General features: G+C 34.1%; 1 protein-coding gene and 1 long non-coding RNA gene across 5 annotated transcripts; both read left to right on the top strand.

Moving 5' to 3' along the window:
* Positions 1-1,180: 1,180 nt before the first annotated feature.
* LOC127261775 (AMP deaminase-like) lies at positions 1,181-9,932 on the top strand. 4 transcript variants are annotated; one of them, XM_051290170.1, is made up of 19 exons: positions 1,183-1,729; positions 2,091-2,212; positions 3,292-3,490; positions 3,641-3,816; positions 3,913-3,964; positions 4,079-4,206; positions 4,287-4,466; positions 4,614-4,681; positions 4,778-4,920; positions 5,339-5,400; positions 6,552-6,665; positions 7,389-7,529; positions 8,150-8,302; positions 8,553-8,606; positions 8,683-8,793; positions 8,941-9,114; positions 9,199-9,279; positions 9,420-9,518; positions 9,611-9,932. In XM_051290170.1, the coding sequence occupies exons 1-19, from the start codon at positions 1,261-1,263 to the stop codon at positions 9,677-9,679; spliced, it is 2,595 nt and encodes an 864-aa protein (XP_051146127.1). In that variant the 5' UTR covers positions 1,183-1,260; the 3' UTR covers positions 9,680-9,932. The 4 variants fall into 4 exon arrangements, with proteins under 4 accessions (XP_051146128.1, XP_051146129.1, XP_051146127.1 ...); XM_051290169.1 differs by having other exon boundaries at positions 3,910-3,964; XM_051290171.1 differs by lacking the exon at positions 7,389-7,529 and having other exon boundaries at positions 1,181-1,729; positions 3,910-3,964.
* Positions 9,933-10,983: 1,051 nt separating this feature from the next.
* Positions 10,984-16,350, top strand: LOC127261818 (uncharacterized). The gene is made up of 5 exons (XR_007840992.1): positions 10,984-11,682; positions 12,510-12,607; positions 14,374-14,983; positions 15,843-15,921; positions 16,035-16,350. It is a non-coding gene; the product is annotated as an uncharacterized LOC127261818 (long non-coding RNA).
* Positions 16,351-16,926: the final 576 nt, after the last annotated feature.

Here is a 16,926-nt window from a genome sequence, read left to right as displayed (position 1 = left end):
GGCAAAAGTCGATGGAATCAGAATCAAACGCAGATTGATATAAGAGTCAAAGAAAGATAGATTAACATAAAGAACTCTATATAGAGTCACAGTTGATTGCATAAAGAGCAAACAGCAGACATAAGACATATTATAGACAACAAACAGATTGCAAATCCGTAGACAACAAACAATAAACATACGAAGAAGATACACAGACATGACTCTGAATGGAATCAAATAGATCATATCACAAGCAAATGATAGATCACTGACAAACCTAAACTTATCAAATCTAAAATAAACCAATCAAAACTAATCCAAACAAAATATTAAACTAAATCTAAAATATCTCAACAATAAACAATAATAGTTGTTTGATGTTATATAAATATGTATTGATGTAATATTTTAAATGTAAAATTAAAATTTAGTGTAATAAAATAAATATTGAAGATTTGATTTGAAAGAAAAATAAAATTAAAATAGTAAAATAAAGTGTAAAATCTCACAAGTAAACAAAGTCGAGTCCTATTATAAAATTCATATAACAAGTACCGAATCTCATCATAACTAAAAAAATCATAAAAAAATAGATGATCTTGTAACGAATTACTCTCTGGACATCCTAAAAGGTTAGAATAAAGAACGATGGAGTGTTAATCTTGTATCCAAATATCAAAGAGAGCAAAATAAAATTAACCCCATCTTTGTCTATTTATATAACTGAGAATGGCTAAGTTTACCAATTTAAGAGAGGGTGGAGGAAAAGCTATCTAGTGCATGTGGTGCATTAGACCACCGTCGCTCTCTCTAAGTATTAAATATTAATAGTTAATATTTTATTAACCTTTCGGTTTTGGGCCCATTGTATAGCTAACTTAGGCCCATAGGGTGATATGTCATTCTCACCCTTTTATTTATTTATTTTATTTGTTTCCCTTTTCACCAAATTTAGAAACGTGGCAACGATTTAGCACTAGTGAAGTGAAGCACGGTTACTTCCCAAACCCCTTTATTGTAAATTTAATGAAAGCTTGTATCCAATAGTGATTATATACTAATAATTGATCTGGATCGTTAATCTACCAAATCAACGGCTGATAATAAGCATTTATGATTTATGATTTATCCGCTCCTAATAATTAAATAAATTCTGATTTTTTAAATAAACTTTCCCTAATGAATAATGTGCTGAAGCTGCAGCGCCGACTCGACGACACTATAAATAGCAGCAGCAGGGGAAGCGTGCGGGAGCTTTACCTTCCGAAACTTCTCGCTATGGATACGCCGGAGCTGCCGTCGTCTCCTGCTTCACCGTTTCAACTGGCGGTGGCGGCGTTGTTTGGAGCATCTGTGATGGCTCTCTCCGCGTTTTACATCCACAAGCGCAGCGTCGATCAAGTTTTCAATCGCCTTATCAAACTCCGCCACCGCGCCCGCCGGCAGTTCACGGATGACGAAGAAGTTGATTTTTCGGACTGGAACGCTGACAATGACAAGAGCGTGAACGTGTGGAGAAGTAACAATACGGTATTGAATTTGAATTCATTCGATGATGGCAACGAGGATGGTTATGGTCAGGAGGCTGTGGATTATCGAGTTTCGTCTTCCATGCCGAATGTTACCGTTCTGAAAAATGAACGGAAAGAATCGGGGTTTTCTAGGACTTCGGAGATGCCGGATTCGTCTGGTGAAACCGAATTGATTCCTACTGATTTGCCACCGGCTCGGACTGATTATAGAGATGGTATACAGTTGTCTTCTGTCATTAAGCAGTTCAGTTCTCAGTTTGTTACTATTTGTGAAATTACGCTTTCTTTTTGTGCTTTCAAAGATTGATTTATTTATTTTTTGCATAGTTTCGTACAGTTCGTTAAATTACACGGCGTGATGGTAGGAAGTTCGTTATCCGGAATTTACAATATAGGTGCTAGGAATGAAGTAGTTTCTTGATGAATCTCTGTTGGTCAAACAATTGATATGTTCATGAACATCAGCTTTTGATATGATACTCAAGATTTTTGCCCTGATGAATTTGTTTTGCACTTGGTTTCTTAATAGACTTAGAGTGTACTTCTCTACATATATGCCATATTTCCTTTGTACAGGAGAATCTTGTAGGCCTGTGACTCCTCAGTCAACAGCTGCTGCTTATACAGTTGAGAGCACATGGGATTCTGATATTGAAGAAGCTGAAACTTCAGAGGAGAATGCCCTATCCTATCAAGATGTAAAATTCGTTCTCTAGTTCTCTTGTCGCATATTTTTTTTTACTAAGTTTGAGACATCTCATCTTTTGAAAAATATTAGAATTACTTTATTATTTAAGAATTATATGCATCCCAAACAAATCTTTCTATGATTGGAGGCAAGTGGTTCTGCAGAGTTAATGAGCATTTCCTATAAAATGGACTTGTAGAAAAGCATAAGAAGCATGTGATGCATTGGCTAGAAATAGCGATGAAATCTACTGCATTTGAATATCGAGATTGCATAAGAATATTGGCCAATTTCTCATACAATCTATTATGCTGAAGACTACTAATTTATAGTTTTATACTTTTATAAAGAATTCAAGAGGTTTAGTATCTGTATTTGTTCATTCAGAGAACATGCACTATCACATCCTTCATTTCTTCATTCCTTTTAGTGTTTCTGCAGTATTTAATCTCATTGGCTCCCTCTCTCACCTTCAAACTTTTTTTCTTGTAAGCCATTTAATATTTCAAAATATTATAAGCCAACTATATTTGGAAAAGAATGATATATTTTTAAAATGTTATTATTATTATTATTATTATTATATTATCAAGCATATTGTGACTGATAAGTTTATATAGTTTTTGATAATTCTCTGTATCAACTATCAAGTCTGCACTTTTACTCTGTTATTTGACTGGTGGCTAAAACAAACAACTGATGTAGATAGCTGATAGCGTCAGACTACAAACATGCCAAGAAGCGATGTAGGGCTTGTTCACTTGTAAATTATTTTCACTTTTTTTACTATTCAATATTCACGATTCACTAAACTATTTAAACCAAATTTTTTTTTTTTAAAAAAATCACCAACTAACACACCAATAGTCTTTTGGGTAACTCTTGTTGAGACTGTTTTGTATTAGATGTTTACATTCCTTATGGGATGAACCAGGTTTTAGTTTGGTTTTGATTGAATTCTGTGCTTTAGGTGCCATTTTATTTTTGTTCATATTCGTACAATTTAGTTTTATACTTCCCCTCTACATTTACTTTTGCAATAATTTTTCTCTGGAATGTTACTTACCAGAATGTCTGTCTGCTTTGTAGGATATGAATCTAACAACTTCTAATCAAACCCTTGCTCAGTCACAAGTAGAGAAAAGCATTTATATTCATGCCCATAAATCTGAAGCAAAGTCCAATACGGATCATGCTGAGGGAGAAGTATATAAAACATCAGATAACGTTGTGGCAGATGATCTTTTATTTGGCAACAACAATTTTTCATCAGTAACTTCCTTTCATGGTATTAAACCTACTTGATCATCAGGGATTTGGCTAGATCTTTACTGGCATGATACTTTTGTGAAATTCTGCTGTTTCCTTTTCTTTTCTTATGGTTTCATTTTCCATATAATTTTGCTGTATTCTGATGCTCTTCCAAATATGAAATCAGACTCTTTAACTGTTGAAGAACATGAAGTAATGAAGATGATTCATGAATGTCTAGAGCTGAGAGACAAATATGTGTTCAGAGAAAGTATAGCACCTTGGAGGAGAAGTAAAGATGGATCTAGTTTAGATGGGATGAAAAATGACCCTCTTCGCTTTGTCCCAGTTGAAGCATCTACTGTGAGTTGTTCTTCATTCCTCAATTGTATTTATGTACCATCTAATTAAATCAAACATGGCTAGTTTTCTCATATTTGTTTTATGATTGCCTAGCAGCATGTCTTCAAAATGGTAGATGGTGTAGTGCATGTATATGCAAGTGAAAATGGTAAGATTTGAGAGGCTGGTTCTAGTTAAAATACATGATGCGTCTTTTTACATAATTTCAAAATAATATACTTATTGTATATCTCTCTTTTCTTCATATTCTTTGCTAAATTAGACTCCGAAGAACTTTTTCCTGTCGCAAATTCAACAACATTTTTCACTGATATGCACCATATCTTGAAAGTGATGTCCATTGGAACTGTACGATCTGTGTGCTATCATAGGCTACGATTCCTTGAAGAGGTATTTCCCAACTATTTTTGGTAATATATATATATATCGACATTTTGTTTCTATAATTTTTAAATTTTATATGATCACAGAAATTCCGCCTTCACTTGTTAGTGAATGCTGATAGAGAGTTTTTAGCTCAAAAAAGCGCACCACACCGTGATTTCTACAATATACGGAAAGTCGACACCCATATCCACCATTCTGCTTGCATGAACCAGAAGCATCTTCTTCGCTTCATCAAGTCAAAGTTAAGAAAAGAACCAGATGAGGTATTTTTTTAGTCCTGTGATGCTTTACTCAACTAATGCTTTATGTCCCCAACCGATGATGTGCAACTTTATTTCTAGTCTCAGCTGCAGTATTACTTAGTTCTTTGTTTGATGTTTTAAGACCATGCTATCAATTATCTTTTTCAGGTTGTTATTTACCGTGATGGACAATACCTTACCCTAAAAGAAGTATTTGATAGCTTGGATTTAACAGGGTACAATTATTTTGTACTCAAGCCAATCCATATTTCATTTTCTGTGAAATGTTATTTACTTTTCATTTGTTTTTCAATCTTGCACTTTTATTGCAGGTATGATCTGAATGTAGATTTGTTGGATGTTCATGCTGACAAGAGTACTTTCCATCGATTTGACAAATTCAATCTCAAGTACAATCCTTGTGGACAGAGTAGGCTTAGAGAAATTTTTCTGAAACAGGATAATCTTATACAAGGTATGTTTATTAAGAGCATTGAAAGCAGTTATCAATTCAAAGGTGTTTCCTTTCCCGTATCTGAATAAATTTCTCAGTAAAATTTTAATCCTAATTGTTACATTTTGGGATAACTTTTGAGTTGGAGGAATAGTAGCTCTATTTTTATTGTAGCTGGAATAGCTGTGTATTGGATGTCATCTGATTTGACCATTACAATGTGCTTCAATCTATGTGTTTGATGGGTGTGTTGTTGAAAATTTTGTTACCTTGACAATTAATATCAGATTCTTATTTCCTGCTCTTGGAAATAGAACAAGATGGCTGTTGAAAATCCATTCTAAATGCTAAGAACTTTTAAGCCGCCTCTAAATTCTTGAAATTGCAAATTCAAGTTGGTCGTGCCTAGCAGTAAGTATTATGAATTGTGTTTTCCCAGGGCGTTTCCTGGCTGAAGTGACAAAGGAGGTTTTATCAGATCTAGAAGCAAGTAAATACCAGGTATGGTTTTATCTGCCTCTCTTTATCACATCTTGGTTATCTACTTACCCTGGAAATCTTTCCATGTCATTTGTGTTGATCTAAACCTTTTGTGCTATTATCTGTAAGGACTCTAAATATGTGTAGAACGTTTTATATTTGGTTGAGAGTTTCATCTAACTTGACTCTTTAGATTATTTATCCAACCTATAAAGCTCCACAGAAGTATTCTTATGAAAAGACAACTCTTTCTTCCTTACAAGCTTGTGTTGTATATGAAAATTGTGTAGCAGAGATGTTCCTTCAAAGTGATATGCATCTACTCACCCCACTTAATGCTTAAAGATCAAATGCCGAAACTCATTTTTATGTAGACATATTACTTGAGAGGATCTTCTTGAAACTGTTCCACAGAGTGTTCTATAAATATTGACTACCTTTACCTTTCTACATAATGCTATAGTTACACCTGAGGTCCAGGTAAACTGGGCAATAATTCATTTTTATGTTAAGATAATGACTTAAGATAGGCCATACTCGTTTTTTCAATTCAGATCTGATCTACTTAGAAACATATGCAGGCATAACACATCAACAGCCATGGCTTGAACATATATATATATATATATATTATATCCTGACATCTGAATTTTGACCTCATTCAGTGTAAAGGTTTTGAATTAATTAAGCTTTTAAGGCTCACAACTTCACACAAGTGGGTCACACTTAGTTTCTAAACTTTCTTTGGGTTAATGGGTTGTTTCTTGGTTGATGGGAAGGTTTGGTCAAACAATAAACCTTAAGAAACAGGTTAATGTTAGTAACGTGTTCGATGAAATTTGCTTGCATTGATCTATGGTCTGTCTGTATGTTTATCTCAACTATGGATGTTTCGATTTCGATCCATATTGAAGAAGGTTGTGCTTGGAGCAACCATTGAGTGCAAATAGACATACAGATCGGGCCGTTATTTCTCTCTAGCCAAACGTTGCATGTACTTGGAGATCTATAGAGGAGAAAAGATGAGGAGACTTGTGTGTCATCCCCCTCACTCTTGAATCAAGGGAGTTTGTTTTCTAACAGGAGCACCTAAAATGATGGTTGTTAATTTCAGATTACTATCTCTTATCCTTTATTATTCCAGAAATTCTTATCTCACCTTGCATTTTCAGCTCGCTGAGTATCGAATTTCAATATATGGGAGGAAACAAAGTGAATGGGATCAGCTGGGAAGCTGGTTTGTGAACAATGGGCTCTATAGCGAAAATGCTGTTTGGTTGATTCAGGTAATTACAATGCCATATGGGGTCAGACCTACATTCTTTGGTAGAAGAATATATTGCTTACTTTCTTTTTCTGCATGTGCTTTACTATTCAATCTCCTCATTTCCTTCTAAGACATCACCTCTAACATGCATTTTTTTTTTTTTTTCTAATTAAAAACATGACAATGATGGACTGATAATTTTTTTTGACTTCCACACTGTTTGAGTTACATTCTTTGGCCCAATAACTGGCTTGGATTGGATGCAACAATGGCTCATTGAGACCATCAAAGGGATGCCCACTTGTAGCTCCTCTCAAGATCTTGATTTTCGGATCTTTACTTGTAATTTTTTCAATAACATAAACTAATAATCTTTCTCTTCTGTAGGGATGTAGAACAAGTTTCCATTAAAATGGTTATCATTATATCTGGGTGTCATTTATATGCATTAATTTGATTATTTCATTTCGTTAGTGCAATAATGCAGTCAAGTGTTACATTTTCTCCCCAATTCCTTGTGTGTCTAAATGTTGAATTAATCTCAAATCATTAATTTGAAGGAAAAACCATGAGTTTATTGATGATTGTATTGATCCATCTGACTTCATTCTGTAATTAGATGCAACTGAATTTTTCAATATTTATTTATTCATAAGGTTTATATTTTTGCGCTAAAGCTCCAGATTGATGATTCTAATATTTGGTGATTCTTGATATGTTTTATAAATTTTCAACTGTGCAGTTGCCAAAGTTATACAATGTCTACAGAAGTATGGGAACAGTAACTTCCTTCCAGAACATAATAGACAACATTTTCATTCCACTTTTTGAAGTCACAGTTGATCCGAATTCCCATCCTCACCTGCATGTTTTCTTATTGCAGGTTTGATTTGAATTAATTCATCATTTGTTGTTAATTTACTGGCATTTATATATAGAAGCCACGTGGATGTTTTCCTGCATCATAGCATATGTTTTTTGTTTACTATGCCATATGCCGTATGCCATCTCCTATCCTTTCTTTTACTCTGCTGTCAGGTCTGGTGTTACATGTGAAACTTACCCTTGATAGAGTAAATTATTTGTCCTCACAGTGAACTGGCTATGAGAATGCAGTTATGTAGTATTTGAGGATCCCATAGACCTTTTGGAGTAGTTTCAATAATTGTAACTAACTTTTATGATGGTACCGTTTATTTTATACAACGTTAACCATCTACTCTCAATATGTGTAAATTCTTAGTGTGCTTGAACACCAAGTATCTATTTATAATTATCTTCCCATGCAAATAACTGAACTTTTAAATGAATCCCATCTAGATTTTATAAACCATTTTGATAAATAAATTGGTAGCGAATGGAGGAGATCTAGATTTGCATGTTAGGGTATTGTTGTCAAAGTTCCAAATAATTATTTCCATCTACATAGGAAACTAGACAACTTCCAAATTTCTGCTCCATTTATCCTTTTTATTTCGTCCCACAAGATGTTCTGTGATGCAGGTTGTTGGCTTTGACATGGTTGATGATGAAAGTAAACCCGAGAGGAGGCCCAAAAAGCACATGCCTACTCCATCAGAATGGACCAATGAATTCAATCCTGCCTTTTCTTACTATGCTTATTACTGCTATGCAAACTTATACACACTTAATAAGGTAAAAAAGTTTGTAAGTCCTTTAATTGGCACCTGTCTGTTTCCTCAACATAATCTTATTTGCTTTGTTATTCTCTAGCATCATGTTGGAAAAAAAAACATGGAATAGGTTTAGAGGTATATGCAAATTGAAAATCTGTTTGTGACTACATGTCAGGACATTGAATTCATACTAAAAATATAATGTTCTTTCATATAGATATGTGCTTATACTTCTACCACATTTAGTTTTCTCATACTTCCTTTGTCAGCTCCGTGAATCGAAGGGATTCCCAACAATCAGATTTCGGCCACACTGTGGAGAGGTTGTTTTCTCATATGCCATTATTTGAAAAGATTAATTGTACCCTTCTAGAATGCCTTATTAGACTCTCTTTGCAGGCTGGTGAGTTGGACCATTTAGCTGCTGGTTTTCTACTATGTCATAACATATCACACGGAATAAATTTACGGAAAACGCCGGTTCTTCAATACCTATACTATCTCGCACAGGTTTGCTCAATGTATTTATTCATTGTCAATTGAGATGTGTAGAGATGAATGTTGAATATCTTCGCTTAATCTCATCTTGATTTTCTTTTTCCTTTATTTGTACCGACAAATAATCTGTCTGATTTAATTTGTTTTTTAACTATATAGATTGGTTTAGCCATGTCACCGCTGAGCAACAATTCACTCTTCTTGGATTATCATCGGAATCCATTTCCCATGTTCTTCCAGCGTGGCTTGAATGTATCCCTGTCCAGTGATGATCCTCTACAAATCCATCTTACTAAAGAACCTCTTGTTGAAGAATACAGCGTGGCAGCAAAGGTTAGTCTCTTACTGCTTCATTGGCGATCGTGAGTGTTATAGTGTTTTCCATCTATTGATATATATATATATATATATATTCAGGTTTGGAAGCTCAGTTCGTGTGACCTTTGCGAGATAGCTAGAAATTCCCTCTATCAATCTGGTTTCCCTCATTCGGCCAAGGTTTGAATCTCCAGTGTTAACTGTTCAATTCACTCATTGATTTTCTCTCTTCTTCAGTGTCAACATCGAAGCATGCTTTAGTGTTCCTCCAGCAGCAGTTATGTTCCCCTAGCAATGACCAAATCGAATTCTTGTTTCAGGCTCACTGGTTTGGGGAGGAGTATTACAAGAGAGGGCCTAAAGGAAACGACATACACAAGACCAATGTGCCAAATTTGCGAATTTCCTTCAGACACGAGGTATTTGCTGCTTTTATGTAAATGACCATTGTGTTCCTTGTCTTTGCCGAATTGATTAGTCGAGTAACACAGTTGAATGGGATGTTTTGTAGACATGGATGGCCGAGATGCAGTATGCGTATGCTGGGAGAGCCAAAATCCCAGATGAGATCGACTACTAACTAACACTAAGAGAACACTGGCTTGAAATTTACAAGCACGCGTCCCACATTTTTCCCCACCTCAAAGTGCTTGCGGATCCACACGCACCCCTCTTTTCTCTACTATGCATGCTGTATGATCTTCTCTCTCTCACAGTCTCTGTCTCTCTCTATATATATATATCCATTCTCTGTGCATTTGGCAAGAATACTACTTGGCTGTAACATATATACTGCACGTTTTATGCTTTCCATCTAAATGGACATTTGATAATTGATCTTCTGCTTCTTTATAGAGCTTTCATTTATTGCTTTGTGTTATGTTCCTTTCAATGTTTGTTTGTTTGTGTTGTGCGAAACTCAACCGATCCTCTCATTTATAAGTTAAGGAGATGAGCGATATTCTGAACCAACTTGAATATAACTTGGTTCACTCGTCTTAGACTTGAGTAATTGGATTTGTATGAACCAAATATTCGTCTTTTAAAACATCAAATCAAACACTTATTTTTTATTTTTTTATATTATATCAAAAATTAATTTTATATTCAAAATATCACATCAACACTTTTTATATAAACAAACACAAAATAGCTTTGAAAGGGGCATGGGATTTAGTAGGTGTGATTACTTTTATACTTTATACTCCCTCGGTAATTATAGTGAATAGTTAAAAGTAGTGTACTAATAGAATTTAGAAACACATTTTTACAGTATAAATTTTTCATAAAGTTAATAACTCAGCATTCTATAATTGAATATTATAATTAAGTAAAAAAGTAACTAGCAATTAAGATAATTTTTTAAAGATTAACATGACTTAGGTAGTATATTATATTTTTATGAATAGTCTATTTTCACAAATTTATATTTATTATTTCTTTATTTATTCATAGACAATAGTATTATTTTATATTTCAATTTAATATTTTAAAATTTTTAAAAATTTCTTTAGTTATATATTTGTTTAAAAAATACAATTTGGGTGTGTTTGTTTGGGAGATTTGTCCCAAAATCTACTATTCATCTAATTTATTTTTTTTAAAAAATATCAAATCAAACACTATTTTTTATTTTTTATATTATACTAAAAATCAACTTTACATTCAAAACATTACATTATCACATCATATAACTATTTAAATTCAAATTTTTTACTATTTAAATCTAACTCAAAATCCAAACTCCCAAACAAATACACCCAATATAAAATTATAATGTATTATTTAAATTTTTTACATTAAAATAAATAATTTGAAAATTTTGGTCGAAAAAAATAATATAAATATAATCATAGAAATTATTCTTATTCATATCCCCGCATAGAGTGTATCGACAGCCGTCATCACAAAGCACCTGCATATAATATCTCTCTCCATTCACTCTCTAGACTCTTGTTCATCTTCCGCTTTCTCTCTCTCGCTGCCGTTACCAAACCTCCATTTTCTTCGTCGCTCTTTCCGCCATCGCTGATGGATGCCGCCCCGCCGTCGTAGTCGTCCTCAGAGTTGTCGACAGGCGCCTCCACCGCTTTCGCAGAATGGAGGAATCCCTCCCCTCGCCAGGGCGAATTAAATCTCTCAACAAGGAGCAGAAGGCGCTCCTCAACTCCAAGCCGTCTCTTATGGCCGCTGTAAAGGAGCTGGAGAATCTCCTCCGCGCCTCTTCGCTTTCCCACGCTGTTGCCAGCGAAATTGAACTTTCATTCGCCTTGGTTAACGAAAGGGAAAGGGAAAAGAAGAAGGCGCGCGTTGCTGCTGTTTCCGATCTCCTTAGTCTGCTGTACGCTGGAAATATTCTTGATGTTAATGATCTGACGGGGAGACAGCAATTTTTGATGATTCGGATGTTGCAGAGGAGAGAAGCTCTTGTAGCTGTTTTCTGCATGATGCATGATTCCATCATCAAGCAAGATTTTTGTCCTAAGAAGTTGGATTTAGACCTGATTATTACGACCATCATTATTTCCCTTTTCCTGGTTGGCTACTCAGCATTGATTCACAAACATGCATTCCCTATCCCTTGTGAGTACATGACCTTTGATTTGTTTTTTTTTTTTTTTTTTTTTTGTTTCTTGCTTTTAAGATATTTGTGATAGTCTTTTAGGTATTGATGCATTAATCTTTATATGTGCAATACTAATCTGCTTAATTGTGTTGCTATGTATGAATATCTGATGTAGATGGGTAAATGAAACTATAGAGCATATATATAGTGGATAATTTTATGTGTTAGTCTGTCGGTGAATTGCTCATTTGTCTGGTTTGATTGATGTGATGCGGAAATGTATATTTTTGGAAAACTATAAGAAAAAGGATATGAAAAATGTATCTTACTTTCCATGGAGACACCACTTACTGCTAATTCAAACATGTAATTTGATGAGGACTATGGAATGTAGTTTTTGTTGCCTTAAACATTTTTCTTCAAGTATTTTTTATTGTTATTTTTATTATTCTTTTCATTAAAGGTGATATGTTTCCAAAAGAATTATTTCTGGAAATGTTTATCACAAAGTTCTTCAAAATGATCACTTTTTTTAGTTCAACAATTCTCTTTTGTTATTATGATAGTCGCCCTCTCGTTTGTTATGAATCCCCCAGTTTCGCAACCCCAGCCATGATGGTCTATAAGTTCTAGTTGAATAGATAGACATTATTTTGTTATGATAACCTAACAGGTCTTTGAACCAAGACGGTGATGCTATCTCGCTCTCGGATCTGCTGCCTCATTGGCTAATGTGGACTATTAACAATTTAGAATGTTGAAAAGATACTGATTGTGTATCTTTAAAGCTGGATTGCTTCCTTAGACCTTTTGTTTTCTGTTTCATGTTTTTTCTTGTCTACAGACTGCGTTGAGCTCCATCAAAGAAAATGTGGGGAAGCCCTCCATCACTGACAGTTGGACGTGCAAGTCTATGCAGATTTGTATGACAAACCTTGCAATGTATGTACATGTCTTTTCACTGCTCCAAATACAGTTTGTATATTTATTTATTTATTATTTTCAGTTTCTTTAGGGTAATCACCCCTCTTGATACTTTGTTTGTGCCTAATCATCATTACTATATGAAATGTGGACACCCCAACCAATTAAAAAGGAAAAACAGTACGGTGGTCGCAGCGCTTTGCTTTCATTCCATTTTGTTCCATGTATTCTTGAAATCGTCCGTCTTATTTGAATCACAAACCATATAAAGAAATCACTTTTGTAATGGAGTTGAAGCAACGGAACATAAGCCTATTTGGTCATGCAGGACTATACCAATGGAATGCAAACTGATTATATAATAGTACTGAGTCCAATGTAGCATATTATTAAAATGGTGTTCACTTTCGATATTCTTAAATTGAGTCGGTATTTCATTTGGAGTGTTGTAAAACTTGAAAACTATAGGCAAGGCAATTGAGGAACTATCGGCTTATACAATTAAAACATGGAATAGAAAATGAAAGATACATCTCTGCCTTAGTATTTCTTGCTGTATTACTTTAGTATATATGTCACTGGTTGTGCTGCAAGTGAAATGGGGAATACAATTTATTATATGCACTCACTTAGTGCAAAATAATCTATAAGTAAAATACATTATACAAGCTAGATAATGAAATACAATAATCAAATTATGCGTAGTAATTAATAAATATACAAACCATATAGAATTTAGGAAGAATATAGAAGAAAATTGGACAAATAAAAGAAATGAAAAATCGCTTGTAGAAAAGTTGTGCTATCTATTTCTTTATTGAAACGTGTCAAAGTATAAGAACAGCGACATATTACTTTATTCATACCCTATGCCATATTATACGAATGGCGCCCTAATTATAAGAATGGCATGACACATTGCTTTATTCAAACCAACTAGACTGGCATAGAGTGCTATAGACAAATGTTAAAAAATGCCTTGATTCGATTTTAATAAGTGGAACTATTGACAAAATAGGTATAGATTTTTGGAGCAGTGAATTATTAATATTCTTGCCTACGAACAATAAGTCGCCATCTATTTCGTAGAAACAACATAAGTTGTGATGCATATATTTTCCTTAAAAAATTTCTGGTCACCTATTTGCATTTGAAGTTTGTCTGGCTTTGGTATTGAATGATGGTTTGTCGCCATCTTTGCATTATTAAATTGACTTTGGATTCTTCATTATTTGTCGTATTCCTTTAGGTTAAAAGCCATTGTGTTTTCACAGAACACGTGGCGTGCATGTCCTGTTATAGTTTGTGGTCCTATAAACATAATACCATTTATAGGATGGCAAAATATTTAATTAGTCGTCATGAATATGCATTGATCTTTGAGTTTAGGATGTTATTAACTTCTGCTAGTTACTTTATTATATAAACATTCCTTTTGTTGTGTTCTATTTCTCCAATCTCATCGTACTTACCTAATCAATAACTAGTTAAAGTACTTCATTTTCTATAGTTATATCGTGTTGCCTTTTGAGTTATTATTTTTTCATTTCCATTTCCTCGTGGTTATCTAGGAAACTTTTACATTGATCTCACCAGTTAGTAGGAAAGTATATGTGCTGAATGTGCAATTTTCTCCATCCATATCAATCTAAAATACATGAGCAGATTATATTAATTTGATATTACTTGATCTATGGTGTGTCTAATGTGCCCTCTTGTGAGCCTTCATGTGTTGGGATACTTTTCTTGTAGTAGGAAAAATCACCATATTCTGATGTCAACAGGAAGGCTGCTGCATAGGCATTCTCAGTCCTCAGCGTCAACAACAGGTGCCTCCATGCTATGCAAAAGAAACTCAACCGCATTGACAGAATGGAGGAGTCCCTCGCCAGGGAAAAATCTCTCAAAAAAGAGCAGGAGGCGCTATTCAACTCTAATCCGTCCATTCTGGCTGGAATAAAGGAATTGGAGAATCTTCTCCCCTTGCTGTCCGGTCTGTTGGTGGGGAATTTGAACTTTTGAAGTTCAAGAATCTTCAATGCCTTGGGTAGAGAAAGGGAAAGGGAAAAGGCACGCGTGACACCTGTTTCTGATCTTACTAGCCTATTGTACTTGGAGAAAGTTTTTGGCGTGAAGGATTTGATGAGGATGCAGCAATCTTTGATGATTAGAATGCACGAGAGGAGCAGCTGCCTCTTACATAATTCTTTCATTGGCTTGCGGGATGATTAAGAAAATCTTTTAAAGGAGTTGGATTTTGACCTGATTAATATACCATGAAATTTGTTCGTTCCTTGGATTGGCAACTTGTTGATGCCTCACAATCATGTTTTGCGGAAATGCAATGGCTTGATACTTCCGACTAGCCTATTGAAGCTAGACTCAATGTTTCTTGTAAGTATAATCATTGTTTATATGTTAATTGATATTTCTTGTTACTTGCTCTTAAGAAATATGTGATAGTATTTTGGGTATAATGTGTTAATCTTTTAATTTATGCAATACTACTTTCCTTACTTGTGCCACCTATTACTTTATTGCAATCACATATCAAAGTAAGAACGGGGACACACGTTGCTTTATTGAAACCAAATGCCATAATATATCAGTGACCCATTGCTTTACTGAAGCTAAGTGCGATAGTATGGTGCTGGGTTGGCATAGTGTTCTACGGAAAAGTATTACTGTATGACTTGGTTTTATTTTCAGATGTGGGATGATTGACAGGATAGGTTAGGACTTTTTGAGCAGCAAATGCTTAAAATTCATTATTATGATTATTAAGAAACACATAGCGGGAATGCCTTTGTGGCCATATACTGTAATACCATTTATAGGATAGAAAAAAATATAATGTAATCATCATGAGTATTCACCAATCTTTGAGTTTTGGATTGTTATTTTTACCTCTCTTAGTTATTTTACTGTATAAATTTTGACTTTTATTATGTTCAATGTTCTCCATTCTCATGGTAGTTACTAATCAATAAGTAGTTGAAGTACTTCATTTTCTATGCCAATGTGGTGTTGCCTTTTGAGTGATCATTTTTCTATTTCCATTTCTTCTGGTTATTGAGGATAATTTTTTCTTTTATCTAACCAGTTAGTGGCTATGTATATGGGCTGGAAGTGCGTGTGTTTCTGTTTAGAACTTACAGTACATATGCAAATAACATTAATTCGAATATTACTTGATTTATGCTTCACTGTGTGTATGCCCTTGAGCTCTCAAGTGTTACAATTTTACTTGTAGGAGGACAAATCACGGCATTCTGATGCCAAAAAAGATGCATGATTATGAATTCTCCTACCATACTACAAATAATTGTCAGGTAGCTACCTTATTTATTTATTTATTTTAACTATGTCATGGCAAATGGATATTTCATATTGTGCTCCTCTTATACATAAAAGAATTTACTCTCTGAGTTCATTTTTGCTTCAGGAAGGATTATATATGTATGTATATATATATATATCAGACCACATGGCTCATTCTCACCAGAGGATACTTGATCGTAGAAAGATATATCAAAATTCAAAGAAACTTGAGAATGATTACGCTCGAAGGATTTGGTGCAGCCAATTTTGTTGCCCAAAGTGGCAAAGGTTTGCTAAGCAACCTCAATTCTACAAGTGTGTGTGTTTGGGAGCTTGTTGTGGCTATCTTTTTTAGATTTCTATGAAGTTTTGTATGATATAGTTATCTGCAATTCTTGTAAATTTTTTTTACTTGAACTCTTGTCAACTGCCATATATAATTCTTCGAGTCATTTTTGTATTTTGGTAAGATATTGCAGTTATTTCAATATCACTTTCAACCTCAACAATTTATGAATGAAATTTAGGAGTGATTGGAATTAGAGTCGACAAAAACCGATCCGACACGACAACCCGATATGAACCTAATACCTAATAATTAGGTATTGGTCAAATATTTTAATCTGATTATGTATACGGATTGACACGAATCCAATATGTACACATTATGTTCGAACCAATAAAAACTAACATAACACGACAATATGATAAAAAAAATTAATTTGAATCAAAGTTTCGATTTACTTATATACACGGGTCAACACGAATTCAACACGATAATAAACGGATCAATATGAACCCGACACGATAATAAATAGATCGGATTAGAATTGAGTAATTTAACCCATTTAAAGTATTCAACCCGACACAAATTGACCCATTGTCATCTCTACTTGAAATGAAGTTTTTGCATGTAAATGTTATTCTATTTAAGTGACCATAAAAATGGTAGCTTTGATCACTAAACTTTTGTAGACAAGAGTCACAAGTTTATGACTTGAAGTACTAATATAGTC

The sequence above is a fragment of the Andrographis paniculata genome, unplaced genomic scaffold, assembly GCF_009805555.1.
Source record: "Andrographis paniculata isolate CXL003 unplaced genomic scaffold, ASM980555v1 Contig64END, whole genome shotgun sequence".
NCBI lineage: Eukaryota > Viridiplantae > Streptophyta > Magnoliopsida > Lamiales > Acanthaceae > Andrographis > Andrographis paniculata.
The sequence above is the reverse complement of the archived record's forward strand: the minus strand, read 5'-3'. Positions and strand labels throughout refer to the sequence as shown.